The sequence below is a fragment of the Trachemys scripta genome, chromosome 10, assembly GCF_013100865.1.
Source record: "Trachemys scripta elegans isolate TJP31775 chromosome 10, CAS_Tse_1.0, whole genome shotgun sequence".
NCBI lineage: Eukaryota > Metazoa > Chordata > Testudines > Emydidae > Trachemys > Trachemys scripta.
Window position 1 is genome coordinate 66,360,896 of NC_048307.1, and position 25,467 is coordinate 66,386,362.

A 25,467-nucleotide genomic window follows, 5' to 3' on the forward strand; every position below is an offset into this window, starting at 1 on the left:
GGCTCCCGGCCAGCGGTGCAGCAGGGCTCAGGCAGGCCTAGAGGTACCTAGAACCCACCTGGGTCTGTTAGCTAGAGGTACCTAGAACCCACCTGGGTCTGTTAGCTCCTATGATGAACCATTATAGCAGTCCCTCTACTCCAAAAGAGGTGGGGATACCATTAGGAAACAATAATTATTATATTTAGGCCATGACAAAGCTATTCTTTTAATTCCTTCAGCATGTCCAGGCTGAGCCTGAAGCTATATCAGGGAGTCACTGAGTGAAAGCTTGAGACTTATTCTGGACATGGACATTGAAATCACCCTGAAAAATAAGTCTTGATAACTCATGAGATGAGAAGAACTCAAATCACAGAGAACTCCAAAGCAGTAGCAAAGTTGTCTGGATATCATCAACATTCTTTGGGGCAGATTCTCAGCGGTTGACTTCAGTGGAGCTATGACACTTTACACTAGTTGACGATCTCCCTCCCCCCCCACCTCCCCGCTACATTTTATCCTGGGATTTGCCTATCAAATGGACACACACAAATTATTCTGTCTTTCAGTGGGGCAGTACCCACATGTCAGGCAAGATGCACAAAGCATAGGCATAACCCCACCCCAACCCATGCTAAAGCTTGTGTTGAACCAAATATCTTATTGGATAAAGGCAACCAAAACAGGGCTGATGGTATTATCCAGCCAGGCCACAGTAATATAAGTAGGGTTGCTGTTTTGCCAAATACGAATCTTCAAAAAAGGTACAGATGAACAGTCCAGGCCTTTTTATCTGAAACTGGACAAGTTAGAAAATACTGGCATCTGGTATTAGTATAAGTAAACCCTTTACTTGTGTACTAGCTGCCAAACAGCATAGTGCTTCCCAAGTTTGCAAACAGTAATTTTTGATAATGAAAAAACCTACAGGGTTTTCAAGCCAGGGGGTGAGAATAAAATAACTCAAACGTATTTTAAGTTTTGACAGGTCAGTAAAAGAGTCCAGACCAAATCACCCCACCTCTTCTCACACTCCGTAAATGCCAGATTCCCTTTAATACTCATTTTATAAGGCTTGTGGGGCAGTGTTTCAGTGGGACCTTAGTCCTGCCTCCCTTTTGTGGGAATAATTTTACATTAATAAAAATTGTGCACACATATTTTGCACCTGCAACCAGAAACACAAATCCTATCATCATTTGGGTGCCCGTTTCAAGTTTTGTTATGCTTTGCACCCACAATTAGAATTATAGAATCGTAGCACTGGAAAGGACCTTGAGAGGTCATCTAGTCCAATCCCCCGAACTCATGGCAGGACTAAGTATTATCTAGACCAATGTTTCCCAAACTTGGGACACCCCTTGTGTAGGAAAAGGCCCTGGTGGGCCGGGCCAGTTTGTTTACCTGCCATGTCCACAGGTCTGGCCGATCGCGACTCCCACTGGCCGCGGTTCGCTGCTCCAGGCCCATGGGAGCTGCTGGAAGTGGCGGCCAGTACCTCCCTCGGCCTGCGGCAGGTAAACAAATTGGCCCGGCCCACCAGGCGCTTTCCCTACACAAGCGCCGTCCCAAGTTTGGGAAACGCTGATCTAGACCATCCCTGACAGGTGTTTGTCTAACCTGCTCTTAAAAATCTCCAATCACGGATATTCCACAACCTTTCTAGGCAATTTATTCTAGTGCTTAACCACCCTGATAGGAAGTTTTTCCTAAAGTCCAACCTAAACCTCCCTTGCTTCAATTTAAGCCCCTTGCTTCTTGTCCTATCCTCAGAGGTTAAGGAGAACAATTTTTCTCCCTCCTTCTTATAACCACCTTTTATGGTCTTGAAAACTGTATGTCTCCTCTCAGTCTTCTTGTCTCCAGATTAAACAAACCCAATTTTTTTTCCCTCATAGGTCTTGTTTTCTAGACCTTTAATCATTTTTGTTGCTCTTCTTTGGACTTTTATCTAATTTGTCCACATCTTTCTGAAATGTGGTGCCCAGAACTGGACACAATATTTGAGTTGAGGACTAATCAGTGCCGAGTAGAGTGGAAGAATTCCTTCTTGTGTCTTGCTTACAACATTCCTGCTAATACATCCCAGAATGATGTTTGCTTTTTTTGTAATTAGTTGCAGATGCAGAAAAGAGGACATCATTTGAATTGAATATCTGTATCTTCAGGTGAAATAACTCAAGAACAAAATCTTTCCTAGTACATTGACAAGATATACAGCTACAAGAGAGTATTACTGGAGTATTTTCAGACCTGTCACTACTATTTAGCTTCTTGATAAATGCTGACTATTAGATCCCAACAGCAGGAAGGATACAAATGGAATAGTTTGAATTGTGTTGAGATTTTTAAAATATAATTTGGGCATTTAAATACTAGCGAATGTACCACCAGCTGTAATGCAATTGTAATTTTGGAGTTCTGAAACAGACTTACCATTTTTGATGTCTGAGTTCTCTACAACTCTAAAACTTGCTCCCTCTCTTCACCCCCTCCCCAGCCCCTGGTCTGCCAAAGACTGGATTAGTTAACCTAAGGGCACTTTGCAATGTTCACCTTTTATTTGCAGCCTTTTTGTAAGATGACAGTTTGAAGCCTGTGTGTGGTTATTACTACTTGATTATTTGGGGCAATTATTCTTCTGCCTGGATGGCTTTGGCTGGGTGGTTTGCTATGTTGTGTGGATTTTATTATGTTTTTTCTTTGTTTCTATTTAAATATTATAAATGGACCTATAGTCAAATGATAGGTGCTTTACCCAACCAATAAATAAAGTCTGTAGGAGTGTCATAGTTTCTTTGGGCTAATATATCATTGCTTACTATAAAGTAATTGTGAAAATATGTTTCACTGACCTTTGCTTTTAAACAAAGGGACTTGTGCTCAAAGTTAAAATGAAGCTTACAGACTGTTTTGAAGTATCTATATTCAAAGCGAAATACAACAAAAAAATGCTTAGAGTGGCTAAAATGATCAAAAACATATTTTTAGTTTGAATGCAAATTTTTATAACACTGCAAACATCAGGGAAAGAGAATTCACAAAAATCCCAGCCCTTCATTTTGTAGTTTGGCATTAACTGTTCTCCAGATACATCTCACCACTTCTCAGACACTTATCAATTTAATGTCTGCGCTCACTAAGCAGACAGTTTCATATGGTTCACTCAGCCCAGAACATTGAACAGAATCCAATACACCTACAATCCTGTGAGTAGAATTCACCATTGTTAGTCATGTGAGGATGGGGGGAGAAGTTAGTGAGAGAAAGGGACACAATTGCCGATGGGCTGCTCACTGAGAGTGGAATCTCAAGGAAAAGAAACAAGGAGGAAGAAAACTTGGCACAGCAGACATAATCCTACCACAGCATATTAAGACAAGTGCCAACTGCAACTGATATTGTTCAAGGCTAGTGCTGCAGATTTGTCACAGCATTTTTTAATCAAAAAGTCACCATCAGTCATGGTAAATCTAGTAAAAGTCACAGGTTTAAGGGTTTGGGGGGAAGTCACGGGAGCACCATTTAAAGGAGAGGTCCACATGGCGGGGACAGGTCCCGCCCTTGGGTGGTGGGAGGCCTGGGGGCAGGAGAGTTGTACAACAAGCCTGCCCAACACTCACCCTGCAGCAGCTGCTTCTGTACGGCAGACCTGACCCAGCTCCCTGCTCTGGCCTGTTGGCTCTAGCCATAGCGTGCAAGCAGGGTCCTCTCCCTGCGACACCTTGCCATCCTCTGGCCCTGGTGCCACCAGATCACCTGCCCCAAGCTGGGCTGTGGCAGAAAAAATGGTAGGGACACAAACCGGGTGGCCCCTCAAGGTTCATGGCCTATAAAATCATGCACACCAAGAAAAATCCCTGACATAAAGAGTCACGGACAAAATGAAAAATCACACTCTGACATTTTTATCACTGTGATATCCATGACTCTTTGCTATCTGAAGGATTAATGTTCTATTTTTAAAAAGACTTCACAAGTAGTTCTTGCTGATGCCACATGTTGCCCAGTCATTTGGTCAAAAGAAGCATGATTTGGGCTTGGGCCTGGGCATAGCTTCCTTTGGTACTTGGTGTGCAATGCAAAAAACAAAATTGTAATGCAAGAGACAGAAATAGTTGAAAATTTCATTTTGCAACAAAGAAAACACAGCTCCCATTGACTTCATGGAGCATCCTATCAGCGCTTCACAGGAGTGAGCTCTTTGTGCATAATAATCTACAGCAGGGGTCGGCAACGTTCTGCACACGGCTCGCCAGGGTAAGCACCCTGGCGGGCCGGGCCAGTTTTATTTACCTGCTGACGCGGCAGGTTCGGCCGATTGCGGCCCCCACTGGCCGGCGGTTCGCCGTCCCGGGCCAATGGGGGCGGCGAGAAGCCGCGGCCAGCACATCGATCAGCCGAACCTGCCGCGTCAGCAGGTAAATAAAACTGGCCCGGCCCGCCAGGGTGCTTACCCTGGCGAGCCACGTGCCAAACGTTGCCGACCCCTGATCTACAGTATATATTGGTGTGGCCAACCTGTGGCTCTGGAGCCACATGCGGCTCTTCAGAGGTTAATATGCGGCTCCTTGCATAGGCGCCAATTCCGGGGCTGGAGCTACAGGCGCCAACTTTCCAATGTGCTACAGGGTGCTCACTGCTCAACCCTTGGCTCTGCCCCAGGCCCTGGCCCCACTCCACTCCTTCCCCCAAGGCCCTCACCCCTTCCCCTGAATCTGCCGTGACCTTGCTCCTCCTTCCCCCCCCCACCCCTGAGCCTCCTGCACACCACAAAACAGCTGATCGTGGCAGGTGAGAGGCGCAGGGATGGAGGGTTATGTGCTGATCGGCTGTGCTGCTGGCGGGTGGGAGACATTGGGGGTGGGGAGAGAGCTGACGGGGGGCTGCTGACATGTTACTGTGGCTCTTTGGCAATGCACATTGGTAAATTCTGGCTCTTTCTCAGGCTCAGGTTGGCCACCCCTGATATATATTAATAAACCTTAATTCAGATCACTGTGGTGTTCTGATATAAATATGATAATATAAATTTCTCCTACTGATAGCCTGTTCCCTTTATGAAATAATAATTTGGCAGTGAGAAACATAACTGACTTTCACACCAAAGAAAGAACATTTTTGCTTCACTTCTAAAAACAAGTGCCAGAAGAGAGAGCAAATTCTCTCTAAAGAGCCTACATATATGCAAAAACATCTCTCTACATGAACAGGACCACTTGGGCAAGGGAACTGCTCTTGCAGATGGAAAACTATCCTCATAATTTACTATATAAGGGCAAATGGGTCCAGTCACTTGGTGTTCTTAGATTTCCAAACTATTTAATAATGCAATCTGTTGTTAATGAAAAAGTTACAGTGCTGCCAGTTTGTCAAATCTCCTGGGAGAGCTGTTTGTAAAACACTTCTTCTCAAAAGAAGAGATGAAAAGAGCAAGACTAGAGATTGTCCGTAATGCTCTTCCCATTAAGGATCCTCCTTATTCAAGTTTTACTTGTATGATACATAGGATATAATTGCAATTATGACAACATAAAAAATTCAGAAATGACAGGACTGCTTTTCATTATTGCTCTCTGTATGACTTACATGCGTCATTAATGAAAGCAGCATGAAATTTACTATGGCATATAATGCAAGGACATTTTTAAGAGGAAATTTGCATGGGAATCTTTTGTGGCAGCAGCTATCTATTCACAAAATCTTTATGTTAGAGACAACTATAAACTTCCTATACTGTACAGCAGTCTGAAGATACCAAGACTGGTGAGTTCTCACCTTACACTACACTCACTGCAAACATTGATGAATATTATGCATAGCACATATGGTACATGAGTGGAGGAGGGCAAGGGGGAAGAGGTCACAAAGGAGAAGAGACGCTGAAAAATGCTGTGCACTTGTCCACAAAAATGCTGTCAAACTGTTTCGACAATTAAGCAGACACTATCAAGTAATTTAGAGGCCAAATTTTACCCTGTCCTAGAAATAGCGTAATCTAAAAAGTAACTGCAAATTGTAAGGGCCAAATTCTGCATTCCAGTACACATGCTTGGCTCCTATAATTCTGTAAAGATCTGTTGTTTAATTTAAAAACCATGGTTTCAGCTACAAGAAACTGAAAGGCAAAAGATTTGGCTGGCTTTTGTTTGTTTCTAAACAGAAACCTATTAAATGTCTTCACTATATTGTTTAGAATGGGTTTTTTTTAACCACACAAAATTATTATATGTCTTGGCTAGAAAGGTAAAATGATAGTTAGGTGTTTTTTCCACAAGCCAAACACTGAATTAATAGGATCTTGGTCCTTAGAGGTTTAGTCTAAAGAGACCTTTTTTATTTAAAAAATGTATACCTCAGCAAAAAGAAAAGACTTCCTAAACATGTTTTTATTTACTAGATTTTTAAAGTACACCTTAACATTTAATTGCACTTGAAAGTCAGTAAGAAGCCTGGGCAGTTGAAAAGGGATGGGTAAAATATCCCTAGAGCTGATATCATCACTGCATTCTGCACCAGTGTTAGTTTCCGAGAAGTCCCTAATTAGAGCAGACTGCAGTAATCCAGTTTAGAAATCGCAAAAGGAGGGATTTCTGTGTATGACAAAACATGGCATGTGACTCAAGGAAAGATATTAGGAATTGAGTATTCAGCCTACTGAAAAAGCTAGCTTCTGACAGCTTATGCTTCCCAACCTTAGTCCTCTTCCTCTCTCAGGGTATGTCTACACTATCCACCGGATCGGCAGGTAGTGATTGATCCAGTGGGGATCGATTTATCGCGTCTAGTCTAGATGCGATAAGTTGACCCCCCAGCCCTCTCCCGTCGACTCCTGTACTCCAGTGCCACAAGAGGCGCAGGCAGAGTCGACGGGAGAGCAGCAGCAGTCGACTCACCATGGCGAAGACACCACAGTAAGACGATCTAAGTACATCGACTTCAGCTACGTTATTCATGTAGCTGAAGTTGTGTAACTTAGATCGATCCCCCCCACCCCCCGCACAGTGTAGACCAGGGCTCAGAGAAGATAGCCATTCAGTGATAAAGGGCCAACTTCTCTTAGGATTTGAAAGCAGAACTCCAGTTCAAATTGGTGGAGTTTTATGCACAAAGTGGCAAAAATCAGGTCTTTACATAATAGAAACCTCTTATCTGATGAAGTACTGACACTGGAATATTCCAGAAGGGTGGCTGAATGCACATCCCAATGACTGGAGTTAGGAAGCAGTCAAGCTAGAGAAATCTGTAAGGAATTCTAGGAGCCAAAAGAAAACTTCCAATTTCTCTTTGATTCTTTCCTTTCCTTGTTATAACAGTTTTAAAAGAAAAATATTTGTTAACTTAAAGAATCTTTCATTTTTTTAAAAATTGGAAGCTCTCAAATGGAACCCAGACATTCTAGAATTCTCAGGGTAACTGGAACTAAAAATAACTGAATCGGTTGTAATTCACACCTTTAGTTATTTTGGTGCAAGTCTGTGTCTGGATACTCTTATTTTCAGAATAAGAGTATTTTATTTTGATATAATTTTAGTCAAATTTTTTTTTTTACCAGTACCCACTTTACAGATGGGTTCTCCCGTCACTGTAGTTAATCCACCTTCCAAAGTGGTGGTAGCTAGGTCGATGTAAGACCTAGCGCTGCCTACATCAGGGGTTAGGTAAGCTTAACTACATCGCTCAGGGGTATAAATTTTTCACACTCCTCAATGACGTATCTGGGCCGCCTTAACTTTTCAGTGTAGACAGGGCCTACGTGACTTGCACAAGGTCACACAGGAAATCTGTGACAAAGCAGGGAATTGAAACCAGGTCTCCAGAATGCCAGACTAGTGCCCTAACCATTGGACAAGCCTTCCTCCCATAAGCATTGATATCAGGAGGATTTAAGCACTTTTTGCTGAACATGGGCCTAAGTGATTAACCCAAGACACTGAAAGGGAAACACCATTAGTGGCAGGATTAGAACTCAGATGTTCCCAGCTCTGAGTCCCTTGCTTCTGGCATTATACCACAGCTCTTGCTCAGATGGGCATTTTTTCACTTAGTAGGATATATCTTGAGCGTTGTATATTGGACCTTCCTAGTAGGAGGAGCTTAATCTTTATTTACAAAAAATTATGTTAAAAGAACATTATGACTACGAAGTCAACCACTAACAGTTGAGTTGTGTTACACAAAATGTTTGTGTTTTATAGTGAGCAAACAGATAAGCTGTAAGTTTTAGCAGGGACTGAGGGGCAGCTGCAAACAGCACACAAAGAGGAGACGACGAAACAAGTTGGTTTTGAGAGGGGATTAGAAGGAAGAGAGTGAGGACGCTTAGGATGAAATCCTGGCCTCTTTGAGGTCTAAGGCAAAATTCTCATGACTTCAGTGGGGCCAGGATTTCATTGATGGTGACCAGAATATTGCTCCAAACATAAGAAGCAGCATGAAAGGGGTACTAAGATGAGAACAGGATGAACAGATAAAGGGAGCGACAGAGAGAGAAGAATGTGCAAGGTGCAGTGGGAGGCAACAGGTGATGAATAGGCTGGGCAGAACTTTAAGAATGAGAAGGCGTTTGAATTCTATGTGGAAAAAGAGGAAATGGTAAAGATACCTGGCAGGAGAGTGACACAGAACTATAATGTATAATGCCTGCATCTGTAACTTTCACTCTATGCATCCGAAGAAGTGAGGTTTTTACCCACGAAAGCTTATGCCCAAATAAATCTGTTAGTCTTTAAGGTGCCACCAGACTCCTTGTTGTTTTTGTAGATACAGACTAACATGGCTACCCCCTGATACAGCACTATAATGACTTTGATTGCTTTGATTGCTTTCATAGTTATTATTGTTGCCCCTTTTTGACCCAAGCAGCGAGTCAAAGTTCAGGGCCCTAGGTATAATCCTGTTGGATGTAGAAATTGATGGGAGTTTGTTACTTTCTTTGATGTAATCTTGTTTACTTACAAAGAATGTACATGTGCTTAAGTCCAGCTTTTCTGAATGCAGGAGGAACCCAAAACAAAGGGAGTTTACAGCAACAAGCCTCTTTAGACAACAGACCCAAAAACTCGCTCTATAGTTTCTATGAACACACTGTGTTCACTGGCTACTGCTTGGCTTTCTTGGTTTTTGCCTCTGCCTCTCTCTGTTCTGTCTGTTCTCAGTTTCTGTGTGTTCCACCTTCCCTCACCCACCCAAACCACTATGCCACAAAATGCCTCCACCCCCTCACTCCAAATTCTCCTGGGTGGGTTCACAACCTCTTTTGCTTAGACAGGAGTTTGTGATGGACTTATCCTTATAGTTATGATAACTGAAGGAGATGTTCACACCTGTCAATCTCAGCGAGGTTTTAATTTGACCTGTAACAAGGTTTCACCCTGCTCATAACATGGTTATTAATTATTTCTATTGTCCCACTGGCACCCAGGAGCCCCAGTCATGGATAAAGACCCCACCGTGCTAGGTACTGTACACACATTGAATAAAAAGATGATCTCTGTCCCAAAGAGTTTACAAGCTATGTACTGATGTTTTCCTGTTCGAGGAAATGGTCCATGTGAGGATTAGAATGCTGCCCCTAACGTTTTCCTGACCCCCACCTCTTCCTGTATGTGAGAGAGAGAGCTTAAACCTCAAAACCAAACACCACATTCATCATTTCTCAAGTAATAAAAGGAAAATGTAAACAAAAATTCAAAATTGTCTATAATTCATTTTTCCTTTCAGTTCAGAGGAACTGAAAACAGATGGAACTCTCTCTCTCTCTATATATATATATATATAAAGAGAGAGAGAGAGAGATTTCTTCTGCAACGAGAAATCATGAAAACTATGTCTTAAGTATTTTATTTATCAAAATGGATTAAAACAATGATCCAAGATCTAATGTTGTATCAGGAAAAATAATGGCGAAAACTAAAGAGAATTTTGCCCGTTTCCTTGGGGGGCTGGGAAGGAGTTTTTCCCTCACAACCAGATTGGACAAGATGGGGTGGCGTTTTTCGCCTTCTCCACAGCAAGTCTGGGAGTACAGACACCATTACCTAATGTTGCAACACACTATGTAAAACTTGTGGCAGATGTCCTGTGCAGCCACATCGTATGGAAGAGATATGATTATCAGATCAAACTGGATCTGGAAAAGGATTTAAAGGAAAGCATCCCTTTTGGGAGCTGAATAGAGGACTGAGATGGAAATAGGAGACAGACTTGTTGAAAGTCTCTGGGTAAGGATAAAAGGGGTAAAAAACACGGGTGATGTCATGGTAGGGGTCTACTACAGACCACCTAACCAAGAAGAAGAGGTAGATGAGGCTTTTTTTAAACCGCTAACAAAATCATCCAAAGCACAGGACTTGGTGGTGATGGGGGACTTCAACTATCCAGACATTTGTTGGGAAAATAACACAGCAGGGCACAGATTATCCAATAAATTCTTGGAATGTATTGGAGACAATTTTTTATTTCAGAAGGTTGAGACAGCTACCAGTGGAGAGGCTGTTCTAGATTTGATTTTGAAAAATAGGGAGAAACTGGTTGAGAATTTGAAAGTGGAAGGCAGCTTGCATGAAAGTGATCATGAAATGACAGAGTTCATGATTCTAAGGAATGGTAGAAGGGAGATCAGCAAAATAAAGACAATGGATTTCAAGAAGGCAGACATTAGCAACCTCAGGGAGTTGGTAGGTAAGATCACATCTAAGGAGAAAAACAATAAAAGACAGTTGGCAGTTTTTCAAAGAGACATTATTAAGGGCACAAGAGCAAACAATTCCCACTGCATAGGAAAGATAGGAAGTATGGCAAGAGACCACCCTGGCTTAACCAGAAGATCTTCAATTATCTAAAAATCAAAAAAGAGTCCTACGGAAAAGTGGAAACTAGGTCAAATTACAAAGGTTGAATATAAACAAATAACACAAGCATGCACAGGCAACCTTAATTCTGGCATTTCCTAAATTTTGAGTACTTAACCTTTGAACCTTAATAATGTTCTTCTAATGTAGTTTTTTGTGTTTAATAGAATTAAAGTCAATGTACTAGACTGTTCATGTGAATCTTTAAAAGAAAAATTTAAAAGAAGTTTGAGACAACAGAAGCACAATGAGCAAAATTAAAATGAAACTAAAAAAATAAGAGTTAAAGAATTTCTATGGTCCCAAATTCTCCTATCATTCTATACAACCAAATCTAATTAAAATCAGCAGGAATATGGATTATGAGAAAAAGTGAATCTTAAAACTGGATCAAAACAAGAAATTCCTCACTGAAATCTCTTTATCTTATAGGAAAAAAACATTTTGATGGTTCAATTGCATAGCCCTATAGTTTGCAAATGCAAAAGAATTGTGATTGAATATTGGTGAGATGATCTAAACGTTAAAAATAAATTGACCATCTTTAAAATCTGTTTCTTACCTGCCATCAATGAGTACTTCAGCCTGTCGATTGTTCACCTGGTTATCACTCTTATGGCGAAACTGCAATATTAAGGACATAAAAATACTAGTTAGTTTTTTGTTATCAAAAGTGAACATAAGGACCTTATCAAACAAGGAACTTAAGCATACAGATAACTTTAAGCAAGTAAGCAGTCTCTGTACATGAAATCCATTGACTTCAATGGGACCAGAATGACACACATTGATTTTACATAATTTTCATGATGCTTTAATAAACTCTTTAGTGTTTACCAATTCATTTTTAAAAACAAAGTATTCATTTGCCCCACAATAACTTAATTAACATATGCAATATTCTATGCATTTAATATAAAAATTAGCAAGCCATTGCCTATAAAAGTATTTATTGACTGTTGCTAACTAAATAAGTATACATTAAATCATAGATATTAGAGTTCGAAAATTGCTCTGCTAGTCCATAACATTGCTAATGAAAAACAAGTTTTCTACTGCTTTGTCCAGTCCAGTTTTATGTGCCTAAAGAAAGGTCTTTCTCTGCCTTTCTTTAGTAAACTATCCCATAGCCTAAAAGAGACACTTTCACTGGAAGAACTTTTTATAAATAACTTTTCCTTTATATTCCACACAAAAATTCTTCTCTTATTTTCATGTCAGTATTCCAAATTATGCCAACCTGATACCATTCTAAATCATTCCTCTTCATTCTTGGTTTACAAATATTTATGAATTATTATGTACCACTCCCACTTAATAGTTGCTTAACTAGTTTTACATATTTAGCTCATGTAATCTTTCTTCATAAATCTATCCATTCAGCCTCAGCTATTTTTGTTGCTCTTTTCACAACTCTCTGAAATTTATCTACATCTTTCCAAGAGTGACCAAACAGTCTTTCTGTTGCACTGTCACAAGACCCACTAGAAAAGTACTATCATGTCCTAACACTATGATCCCTAGCCCAAAATTGCTTTGGCCCTTTTTTTCCCATATTTTATTTTAAACTCATAACTAATATCATGTCCACTCCTCCTCTTTCTGTAAGTCCTTTTCAGAATTAATATTTTCAAGGTATCTTCTTCCCCACTGAACATAGGTATTTTGGATAATTTTCCCCTATGTATTGTAGTTTGCAATTTTCCCCAAATTGGATTTCATTTTTTGTTTTTTTCTATTTTTTTTTACTAGCCTCTCAGGGTTTTTTTTTTTTTGTATTATTTGTTAGCAACTCCTTCCAGTTTAGTATCAAACTGCATTTGAATTCATTAATATGCATTTTTAGTTCACTTCACGTTGACTGATGGCAATGTTCGGTAAGACTAAATCTAACCCCAGCCCCATGGAAATCCATCTAAATATCTCCATCACCTCAATACATTGCTGGTTATCCTTAGTGAACTGTTTGTAGTCCTGCAGCCAGTTTTCAGCCCTTGTAAAAATCCAAAAAATCCAGATAAATTTAATCTGATGTATTTCCCTCATCCACATTAATTTACTGCACTATGTCCCCAATTCAGCAATTTACTTAAACTCATGTCTAACATTAAGCACAAATAGCCCATTTAAAACACGGTTAACTACCTTTTCATAACTATTGTTCTTCAAGATGTGTTGCTCATGTACATTCCATTCTAGGGTGTGTGCGTGCCCATTTGCACAGTCATTGGAGATTTTTGCCTTAGCGGTATCCGTAGGGCTGGCATTGGCGCCCCCTTGAGTGCCGTGCTCATGCGTCGGTATATCAGGCACTGCCAGCCCTATGCCCTCTCAGTTCCTTCTTGCCGGCAACTCCAACAGAGGGGCAAGAGGGTGGGTAATGGAATGGACATGAGCAACACATCTTGAAGAACAACAGTTATGAAAAGGTAGGTAACCGTTTTTTCTTCAAGAGCTTGCTCATGTCGATTCGATTCTAGGTTACTCATAAGCAATGTCAATGGAGGTGGGCTCAGCATTCATGTTCTTACAGTGTGCAGCACTGCTCTGCCAGAGCCAGCATCATCCCAGGCCTGCTGGGTAAGTGCATAATGGGACGTAAACATGTGGACAGACAACAAGATAGCAGCTCTACAGATCTCTTGGATCAGCCCCTGAACCAGGAAGGCCACTGATGACGCTTGCGCTCTAGTTGAGTGTGCCTTGACTATTGCCAGTGGAGGCACTTTGGCCGGCTCATAGCAGTAGCGGATGCAGGCTATGATCCAGAACGAAATCCTTTGAGCAGATACTGGATGACCTTTCATTCTGTCTGCCACCACAACGAACAGCTACGATGACTTGCGAAATGGCTTTGTCCTTTGTCGATGTAGAATGACAGAGGCCTGCTGACATCCAGGGTGTGCAACCTTCTCCCTCTTCCAATTTATGAGGCTTTGGGAAGAAGACAGATAAGTATATGTCCTGGCCAGTATGAAACTAGGAAACTACCTCAGGCAGGAATGTTGGGTGTGGCCACAGCTGGACCTTATCCTTGCAGAATACCATATAGGGTGGTTCTGAAGTAAGTGCCCTGATCTCAGACACCCTGCAGGAAGACGTTACCGCAACCAGGAACGAAACCTTCCAGGAGAGAAGGAGAAGGGAGCAAGAAGCCAGAGGTTCAAAGGGAGGCCCCATGAGCCTCGACAGCATGAGCTTCAAGTCCCAGGAAGAGATACTCGGTGAGTCTTGGCAGGATGGCTTGGAAGCTGGATGAAGGACAGACTCCATGAGGAGAGCCCACAAACAAATATCCCACTCCCTCTGAGTCCTGGGCCGAAAGTTCTTACAAATACAGCACTTGTCCTTCACATGTGATTCCCCCAAGCACTTCAGGCAGCTGCTGTGGTGGTCACTTACAGGCATAGGCCTGTTTCAGTCTACGCAGGGTTTAAACCCAGGAGACCCGGGCATGCCCCGCCTGGGGCAAAGTCCCCACTGAGATTCTAACTTCTAATTACTAACTACACTTAACAACTACTTAACTCTAACTACTATAAACAAACTATTTAAAAGGTCCTAAAGCTCGAGTCAGTAGAGATGAAACCGCGAGCCCTTGCTATGTAAGGAAAGGCACTCTGACTAACCACCACGGGTTGCAAGAAGGAACTGAGAGGGTGTAGAGCTGGAGGCACCTGATATACCGACGCATGGGCACGGCACTCAAAGGGGCACCATCACTGGGCCTACGGATACCGCTAAGGCAAAAATCTCTGATGACCACGCACGTGGGCGCATGCACACCTTAGAATAGAATGGACATAAGCAAGCATTTGAAGAAGCATTAGGCATGCACTTGCCCCTTGAACACACCCAGGATGCTGGAACAAACTTTATTGTGGGGGTGCAGATGATGGAAGCCATGGAAACCAGAGGAGTAGACTTTCTAATGTGCTTGGGGGTGCCTACTCCCTCCCCTCCAGCACCTCCTGCATGCCACAGAACAGCTGTTTGCGGTGGGAGGGAGGTACTGGGAGGGAGTGGGAGGAGCTGATGGGGGCGGCTGCCGGTGGGTGCTCCAGTCGGCGCCTATGATGGAAACCATGCATTTGGTGTTTGTTATTACTACTTCAAGCCACCACCCCCAGCTAGTTCCAGCACCACTGAACACACCTTGCAGAACTGGGGCTCACAGGTGTTACTTAAGAGCATTTTAGTCTGATTTTGAGGGAACAATCAGCTCAGTTACAGAAAAATATAAAACCTTATTCGTGTCAATTAGTAAGCCTATTTGCTGAAGTAAGTGCTACTCAATGTCACTAAGGGTTGCAGAATCTAGCCCAACATTTTTGATTTTCAACTCTTTGGCTACAGTAGGCTCTTTCCATTTCTAAGACACATATGCTCAATTCTTATTTTATTAAAAAATCATTTTTGGCCCAACATTCAATCATCATTACATTTTATGACTTTCTTTGAAGATGAAACATGTAAAATTACTTATTTTTGAGAAACCACTTTTTACAGCATGTATTTTTATTCAAGAAAAAAAACTTAGTTGCTGTCAATGGTTTTGTTAATGTCACACATTAAAGAAATCCAAAGCAACCCTGGCTTTTTACCAGATAGCTTACTTTAAATGTAATAGTACATTTATTTAAACGTGGTTCTCCTAAACATCAATAGCACAAATTGTCCCAAAATTATTTTACCTCTAGTTTGGCAGAAAACTTCTTTTATGTAATTCAAAAAATATTATTTATTTGTTATTTTTATTATTTGTTATTTTGTATGGTTTTGTATTTTGTATGGTCTATTTTTTCTCAGTATGAAGCAAGTTCCATTTTTATTACCAAAGTTTAAGGAGAACCTTGAACTAAAGCATTGTGACTGCCAGATCTGGTGAATGTTCTTTTGGTGAAGTGTTGTTAACTGTGGTTATTTAGAAACAGCAGTTGTTTAGAAAAAGCAAGCAAATTCCATGGATACCAAAGACATCACTGCTTTTAGAATTTGTATACTGTTCCCACTGAGCAGGGGTGATGATGGTGGTATGTTCCCACTAACCCATCTGAGGTGACTTCCTTTCATGCTCAGTGAGCAGCCTCCTTCGAAAGTTCTCCACAGTCAGATAAAGCCCAGTAGAGAGGACACCAGACTGCTTTACCTTTTATTTTAATTTTACTTCCAACATACTTTAATTTCTTATACAAATGTGAGCTGAGATTTCCAGAGGAGTCCAAGGTAATTCATTGGGAAATTCAATGGGATTTGGGCATTTTACAAAGGCATTAATAAAAGGATAAAGGAGAACTCTACAGGTGGAGGTAGAGAGGTGGGCAAAGAGACAATTGTTCATAGATTTTTAAGGCCAGAAGGCACAATTATGATAATTTAATCTCACCTCCTGCATAATACAGGAAATAAAATTTCACCCACTGATGATTTCTACTTGAGCTAGAGCATTTCTTCTGTCCACACCATCGCTTTTCGTCGTTAAAACTTTTGTCGTTCAAGGGGGTGTTTTTTCACATCCCGGAGTGACAAAAGTTTTAATGATGAAAGTGCCAGTGTAGACAAAGCCTAAGTGACAAAGGGTATGTCTACACTGCAATGAAAAAAAACAGTTACTCAACTTCTTGTAACTGTTGTTCTTCGAGATGTGTTGTTCATGTCCATTCCAAGCAGGTGTGTGCGCGCCGCGTGCATGCCAGCCGGAAGATTTTACAATAGCAGCGTCCGTAGGGTCGGCTCCGGCACCCCCTGGAGTGGCGCCCTCATGGCGCTGTATATAGGGGCCAGCCGACCCCCCACCCTCTCAGTTCCTTCTTGCCGATACTCCGACAGAGGGGTAGGAGGGTGGGTATTGGAATGGACATGAACAACACATCTCGAAGAACAACAGTTACGAGAACGTGAGTAACCATTTCTTCTTCTTCGAGTGATTGTTCATGTCCATGCCAAGCAGGTGACTCACAAGCCCGAGTCTAGGCGGTGGGGTCGGAGGTCACTGCAGACTGGAGGACTGCACGGCCAAATGCAGCATCCTCCCTGGCCTGGTGCGTGATAGCGTAGTGCGACATAAAGGTGTGGATTGAGGACCAGGTGGCCGCTCTACAAATTCCTGCATCGGGACCTGGACCAGGAACGCAGCTGAAGAGGCCTGCGCTCTCGTGGAGTGGGCCGTGATAGGCGGGGCTGGTATATTGGCCCGACTGTAGCACTCCTGGATGTAGGTTCTGATCCAAGCCGAGATTCGCTGTGATGTGACCGGGAGCCCTTTGATCTTATCAGCCACGGCGGCGAAAAGCTGGGTTGACTTCTTGAAGGATCTTGTCCTTTCGATATAGAATGCGAGAGCCCTGCGAACGTCCAGGGAGTGCAGTCTACGCTCCTTCGCAGAGGAGTGTGGTTTTAGATAAAATACCAGGAGAAAAATGTCTTGACCCATGTGAAACTGGGAAACCACCTTAGGCAGGAACGCTGGGTGCAGCCTGAGTTGGACCTTGTCCTTGTGGAAGACGGTGTATGGAGATTCAGATGTTAAAGCTCTGAGTTCTGACACTCTGCGGGCTGATGTGATAGCCACCAAAAATGCTACCTTATATGAAAGATATAACAGCGAGCACGAAGCCAGCGGTTCGAAGGGGGGCCCTGTAAGGGCGGACAGGACCAAATTGAGGTCCCAAGCAGGGACAGGTTGACGAATATGCAGGAACAATCTGTCAAGGCCCTTAAGGAACCGTCCAACGAGTGGGTTCGCAAACACTGAGGTCCCCCCCTCTCCAGGGTGGAACGCCGAGATTGCAACAAGGTGTACTCGTACCGACGAGAGAGTTAGTCCCAGATGTCTCAGATGTAGCAAATAGTCCAATATGAGAGGGACCAGGGCGAGCAAGGGGGCCTGACCCCATTGTGTGGCCCAGAGGGAGAAGCGCTTCCACTTGGCCAAGTACGTGGTCCTTGTCGAGGGCTTCCTGCTGCCCAACAGGACCAGTCTAACCTGATGAGAGCATTGCAACTCCACTGGGTTTAGCCATGGAGCATCCAAGCTGTAAGGTGGAGCGACTCCAGGTTCGGGTGAAGGAGGGGACCGTGCTCCTGTGTGATCAAGTCCTGTAGTAGAGGCAACGTGAGTGGAACCCTCTAGACATGTGCAGGAGAGACGTCTACCAGTGCTGGTGCGGCCACGCAGGTGCTATCAGGATGAGCCGAACGTGATCCCTGCGGGTCTTGAGGATTACTCTGTGAATCATGGGAATCGGGGGAAAGGAGTAAAAAAGCCCATCTGCCCAAGGGAGGAGAAAAGCGTCTGTTAGGGACCCCAGACTGCATCCCATGAGGGAGCAGAATTGGCAACACTTCCTGTTCTCGCTGGAGGCAAACAAGTCCACCTGGGGATGACCCCAGAGTCGGAAAATTGAGAGAACTATATCCGAGTAGATAGACCGCTCGTGACCCTGGAACAAGCGGCTGAGGGCGTCCGCGAGCCCGTTGTGAGTGCCCGGGAGGTAGGATGCTGTCAGCTGAATTACGTTCTGTACGCAAAAGTCCCATAATGCGAGGGCCTCCTGGAAAGGGGAGAGGAGCGAGCACCACCCTGTTTGTTGATATAAAACATCATTGGAGTATTGTCTGTGAGGACAGAAACGCACCTGCCTGCCAGCTGGGACTTGAATGCTATGCGTGCGAGGCGTACCGCTCGTAATTCCCTGACATTGATGTGCAGTGAAAGATCCTCCCGCAACCAAAGACCTTGGGTTCTGAGGTGGCCCAGATGTGCACCCCATCCCTGATCCGATGCGTCCGTTACCAGGGAGAGGGAGAGCTCAGGGTCGAGGAAAAGAACTCCCGCGCAGACCACCCGCGGGTCGAGGCACCATTGAAGGGAGTCCAACACCGGCCGAGGTAACGTCACCACTGATTCTAGGGAGTCCCTGACTGGCCGATAAACCCCTGCCAACCAAGACTGGAGTGGGTGCAGACTGAGTCTGGCGTGTCTCACCACGTAGGTACATGCTGCCATGTACCCTAGTAATTTGAGACAGCTTCTTACTGTGGTGGTAGGGTAACTTTGGAGGCCGAGAATGATGTTGGATATAGTTAGGAATCTGGCCTCTGGGAGATATGATCTGGCCTGTGTCGAGTCCAGAACTGCTCCTATGAATTCGATTTTTTTAGTTGAAGATAGTGTGGACTTGGCCTCGTTGAGTAAGAGGCCGAGTGAGCAGAAGGTCTGCCTGATGAAGACCACCTGAGCCTCCACCAGTGCCTTGGTCCTGCCCTTGATGAGCCAATCGTCCAGGTAGGGAAATACCTGGATCCCCTGTCTGCGCAGGAAGGCTGCCACGACTGCCATGCACTTCGTGAAGACCCTTGGGGCTGCTGACAAACCAAAGGGCAGAACCGTAAACTGAAGATGAGCGTTGCCCATGAGAAACCTGAGGTAACGCCTGTGCTGAGGGATTATCGCGATATGAAACTATGCATCCTTTAAGTTGAGGGCGGCATACTAGTCTCCTGGATCCATGGAAGGAATGATGGAGGACAGGGAGACCATGCAGAACTTGAGCTTCTTCACAAACTTGTTGAGACGCCGCAAGTCCAGAATAGGTCTGAGGCCCCCTTTCGCTTTCGGAATTAGGAAATATCGGGAATAGAAGCCCTTGCCCCGTAGCTCCTGAGGAACCTCCTCCACTGTCCCTGATGTGAGGAGGGACTGAACTTCTTTAAGTAGAAGTTGCTCATGAGAGGGGTCCCTGAAGAGGGACGGAGAGGGGGGCTGGTGGAGCGGGAGGGTGGAGAACTGGATAGAATATCCCTCCTCTACCGTACAAAGCACCCAAGTGTCCGATGTGATCCGGGCCCACGCACGATAGAAGGGGGACAGATATGATGAAAAGGTAAGGTTGAACGGATCTGGGGCTCTGACTGGGAGGGCATCCTCAACCAAGCCATCAAAATGGTGGTCTAGGCCCCTGTGTAGGCCTTGGTTGGGCAGATGACTGTCCGAAGGGCTGCTGTTGTTGCCTCCTCCTGCCCGTTCTCGGCCTTCTATGCAAGGCATCCCCTCGATTTTGAGGCTGGTACGGTCAAGGGGCCTGCGGCGGCCTGAATTGCCTATGCTGAGTAACAGGGCTGTGTAGGCCTAAAGAACGGAGGGTGGTTCGTGAATCCTTTAGGTATGGAGCCTCTTATCAGTCTTTTCCGAGAAGAGCATGGGCCCTTCAAAGGGCAGGTCCTGGATCGTTTGTTGGACCTCGTGAGGGAGGCCGGAAACTTGAAGCCAGGCTCAAGACCAGACCAGTGGCCAACGTGCGTGAGGCTGAATCGGCCGCATCCAAGGCCGCCTGGAGGAAAGCCCGGGTAATTAATCTCCCCTCTTCAACAAGGGCCGAAAACTCGGTTCATGAGTCGTATGGGAGGAGGTCCATGAACCTGGACAAAGCCGAAGATGTGTTGTGTCCATACCAGCTCACTATGGCTTGCTGATTGGCAATGCGCAACTGCAGGCCCCCCATTGAATATACCTTGCGCCCAAAGAGGTCCAACTTTTTAGCCTCTCTATTTTTAGGTGTAGCCCCCTGAAAACCCTGGCGTTCCCTCTGGTTGGCCGCATCTACCACTAGGGAGTCCGGTGGCGGGGGTGTATAAAGATGTTCATACCCCTTGGTTGGAACAAAATATCGCCTCTCAGTCTTTTTGGCCGTAGGGGCCAATGAGGCTGGAGTTTGCCACAAGGTGCGGGTTGTGTCCGCAATGGTTTTTATGAGAGGTAGGGCTACCCTAGATGGGCCTGACGGGGTCAGGATAGCAATCACAGGATCTGTGTCCACCTCGATCTCCTCGGTCTGTATCGAGAGGCTTTGGGCCGCTCGAGTAAGGAGCTGTTGGAGGATCCTATTGTCCTCTAGGGCCAGTGCTGCTGAAGTTCCCGCTACTGCCTCATCCAGAGATGAAGACGAAGATGTCCCTTGTAGAGGGCCTTCATCTACCACCTCTCCCTCTACAAGGGCCTGCGGCACACAGTACTCAGGCTGCGCAGCCGGTGCGGGCTCAAGATGCGGCACCGTGGCCGGTACCGGGGTCGCCACCGAGCGACGAGGTGTGCTGGACGGTGTCTGCGCCATTGGCAGCAAGGTCCCCGTCGGTGCCGTTGTTTGACCAGGGGGTGCCCTGTCCCTTTGTGGCACACCCTGTCAGACGGCGGTGCCGGTGGTGGTGGCATTAGTGGCGGGGCTGCCGACGTTGAAGAGACAGATGCGGCTCATGAGCGGGGTCTGTACGCCTGACCCAGTGACTGATGGTAGGCCCACGGTGTCCAGAACAGCCACTGGGGGGGGGGGGCGGTTGCCACTGCTGCTGCTGCCACTGCAGTGGGTAAGGTTGGGTACTTGTACGCGAGGACGATCGCCTGCTCCTCGATCTGTTAGAGTGGTACGAGTCCGCCTCCGAGTCAGAAGTCTCTGAGTAGGAGGACATAGGAGGCGCGGTACCCACTGTCGCTGGAGGGGGTGCTTTGACCGGTGCCACTATGGTGATGCGGCGTGGAGAGCGTGGCAAGAGCATCGCCGGTTTGCCCCTAGAGTGGTAATGGGGCCGAGCGGTAGCCGGAGGGTCTCTGCACCGGTGCAGCAACGCCGGCACCGGGAGGCTCAAGAGGTCTGATGTGGCCTCGAACACCTCCGGCATCGATGGGAGGCGCACCTCCTCCATCATGTCCGGGATCTAGGCCTTTCTGGACTCAACCGTACCCTCTCCGGGGCGGGAGTCAACAGGATGGCCGGATGGGTCTGCAGCGCAAGTTGTCCTGTAACACTCGTGGACAGCGCTGGAGCTTTAGAGTCCCGGTGGGGAGATTGTTCCCTCAGCGGCCTGTTCTTTTTAACCGGCACTGGCAATGGAGAGCGGCGTCTTATAGAGGATGGTTTCTTATGCGCTGACTCTCTCCAGTGCCGGGGTTTCAAGGCCTTGGCCTCACGACTTATCTCCGGTGCCGGGGCACTGCGTACCCGAGGATGAAGTGCTGGGTGCCGGCTCGGAAGGCCCAGGATCTGACTGCGGCCGCAGGGCTGCGTCCATTAGGAGGACTTTAAGTCTCTGCTCTCTATCCTTGAGAGTCCTGGGGCGAAAAGCCCTGCAGATACTGCACCTATCCCTTTGGTGGGTCTCTCCGAAGCACCTTAAGCACGAAGAGTGCGGGTCACTCTTAGGCATAATTTTCCCGCAGTCCTGGCAGAGTTTGAACCCTGGGGACCCGGGCATGCCCCAGCGGGGCAACGAAAAGTTGGGGAACCCCCCAACTAATATCTAACTAACTAACTAACACTAAACTAACTATTTACAACAACGACGGAACACTGCCACGATTACTGAAGAGCAAGCGAAGTTCCAGCTAGCCGTCACCAGCGGTAAGAAGGAACTAAGAGGGTGGGGGGTCGGCTGGCCCCTATATACAGCGCCATGAGGGCGCCACTCCAGGGGGCGCCAGAGCCGACCCTACGGTTGCTGCTATAGTAAAATCTTCCGGCTGGCATGCACGCGGCGCGCACACACCTGCTTGTAATGGACATGAACAATCACTCGAAGAAGAACCCATGGCACTGAGGCTATGTCTATACTACTGCGGTAAGTCAACCTACGCTACACAACTCCAGCTACACGAATAACGTAGCTGGAGTCGACGTATGTTAGGTCAAGTTACCACAGGATCTAGACCGCGGGGGTTGACAAGAGAAACTGTCCCATCGACTTACCTTACTCTTCCCATCGGGGGTAGAGCACAGGGGTCAACTGGAGCGCGATCTGCTGTCGACTTGGTGGGTCTTCACTAGACCCACTAAATCAACTGCCACTGGATAGATCTCAGAGAGTCGATCCCGGCTGTAGTGCAGATGTAGCCTGAGTCTCAGAGCCTGGGTCAATTGATTTGGGTTCACAGGGCTTAGGCTGTGGGGCTAAAAATATCAGTGTAGATGTTTGGGTTTGGTCTGGAGCCTGGGCTCTGAGACCCTCCCCTTTTGTTGGCTCAAGCCCAAGCCTGAACAACTACACTGCTATGTTTAGCTCCACAGTTGACACAGACTCAGACTTGGCACTATGGGTTTTTCTTTACAGACATACACAGGGAGCCCATAATATCCCCTGGTAACTTTTTCCAATGATTGATTACCCTCACTGTTAAAGTGCACCATATTTTTAGTCTGAATTTGTCTAGCATCAACTTCCATTGAATGCCTTTGTGTGGTATATCTACTAACAATTGGGTTTGTTTAGTTTGGAAAAGAGAAGACTGAGAGGGGACATGATAGCAGTTTTCAGGTATCTAAAAGGGTGTCATAAGGAGGAGGGAGAAAACTTGTTCACCTTAGCCTCTAAGGATAGAACGAGAAGCAATGGGCTTCAACTGCAGCAAGGGAAGTTTAGGTTGGACATTAGGAAAATGTTCCTAACTGTCAGGGTGGTTAAACACTGGAATAAATTGCCTAGGGAGGTTGTGGAATATCCATCTCTGGAGATATTTAAGAGTAGGTTAGATAAATGTCTATCAGGGATGGTCTAGCCATGGTCCTGCCATGAGGGCAGGGGACTGGACTCGATGACCTCTCGAGGTCCCTTCCAGTCCTAAAATCTATGAGTCAAATCTTATAGAACCTGATTAAGTCACCTTAATCATTTTTTTAATATGCTAAATAAACAGAAGTTCTTAAATCTCTCACTCTAGGTAAGGTTTTCTGGAACCCAAATCATTCTTGTGTCACTTTTCTGAACCATTCCAATTTTTGGAAGTGTGGACACCAGAAAAATAAATATCTATGTTAAATATATCAAAGGAGAATGAAGAATTACTGACTGAAAGCTTCAGGATTAAGCTAGCAAGTTGACAGGGAATAGAAGGATGCGGAAACCTGGCTATGGCAGAACCTTGGCTTTGTCAGAATAAGCTGAAATGTGTAAATTTGTGCTGGTGAGTGGTAGTGTGAAAGTCTATGAGAAACTTTGAGGGAAGAGAGCTGCCATTATAAATTAGAGGTATACACATACATTTTCTTGGAGAGAGACAAAGCAACCATAAAATGAAAAATATGTGTCTGGACTTGAGCTCATCAAAAGCAGTTTGTGACAATTTCTTACTACAAATTAAACTTGATTGAGGATTTATCTTTCAGCATCCTTCATCTTTCTAGTAGAGGGATGGTAGTGGTGGTGGTAGTGGTATTTCCTTTTTTTTTTTTTCCCCTTTTCCAAACACTTTTTCTGGCTCATCATCATAGTTATTTGATACTTTGGTTGTTTAATGAAGACCAATCCTGATTTTTCTCAATAATTTTTGAGAGTTTGTATTCAACTTTGTTTCAAGACTTAATATTCATGTGGAACAGATGAAGTTGCTCATCCATTTTAGTGTTCAAGTTTACAGCACTTCAGCTCTTCTGACTCATGTCAACATGATTTATTTTTATAGATATTAAAGGTCACAAGCTGGATTTTATTTTGCTTTGGCTGTAAATTTTAAATCTATAGTCAGTAACTTTTCTGATCACTATAAAATTTGTTCTGCTGTTTCTTTGGTACTGTTAAGAACAGCTTATGTGAGAGAGCCAATGTAGCATAGTGGTCTATGAGTAAGAAGTCTGTCATCTGTTCACAGCTTCGTCACCACTTCACTTGTGTGATCTTGGATAAATCACTTGAAATCCATGCTTCTTGGTTTATCCATCTGTAAAATTAGTATACCACCTCTCTACTGCATAGGGCGTTGAAGAGACATAATATTTGCAAATGACTTTGAGAACCTTGAGTAAAAGTACATATTTCATATATGTACTTATAATATATATATAATATTTGTACTTAATCCTATCTGATATTTTTTGCTTTCTTTTCTATTGTAAAACATACTCCCCTCCTTCTACAGAGGATGAGACGGGTAACACCACTTTAATTTTAATGAGGCAGTTCTCTTCATCCATTATAGATTATTATAGATTATTCTCAAGAGCATAAGGAAATAAAGCTAACTGGTTGCAGACTGTAATACTACTGAAAACACTTTGGTTACACTGTCCATATGCTAATTTGGAGAGCTTTGTGTGTGGTTACAGAGATTATTTGATGCAGATCAAACTTAATTAGTCTAACAATCTTATCAGGACCAGTACAGTCTTCTACTTTTTGTTAAATAGTTATCAACTGTGTTTTAAATCCTGAGAGACTATCTTGTGCGGTTAACATGTTCTAATCCTATGGAAATTAACGGCAAAATACATGCCAAGCTGTCTCCCTGAAGTTCTCTTCTTTCTGTTCTTTCACTTTTTCAGCTTTCATATCTCCCTCACAAATTTTTCTCTGCAAAAAGACTGTAGTCTCATGTGGCTATGTCACTCAAACACCTATTTAACTGATCCTTGGCCTACAGGCTTCTCAGAGAGACAAGGTGGGTAATGTAATATCTTTTATTGGATCAACTTCTGTTGGTGAGAGAAACACACTTTTCAGCTTACACAGAGCTCTTCTTCAGGTCTGAGAAATGGACTCAGTGTCACCACTAAATACAAGATGAAACAGATTGTTTAGCATAAGTAGTTAATACATATTTTAAGGGACCATGCAAGGTGAAGGGCCTGTTAACTGGAGATAATAACAGAAT

At 44.5% G+C, this 25,467-nt stretch overlaps 1 protein-coding gene across 1 annotated transcript in view; it reads right to left on the bottom strand.

Moving 5' to 3' along the window:
* ATP8B4 (ATPase phospholipid transporting 8B4 (putative)) overlaps positions 1–25,467 on the bottom strand; it is a 201,471-nt gene that overhangs the window by 105,824 nt on the left and 70,180 nt on the right. The window contains 1 exon segment of the mRNA XM_034784937.1: positions 11,398–11,459. Within this exon segment, the coding sequence (XP_034640828.1) occupies positions 11,398–11,459 (62 nt within the window).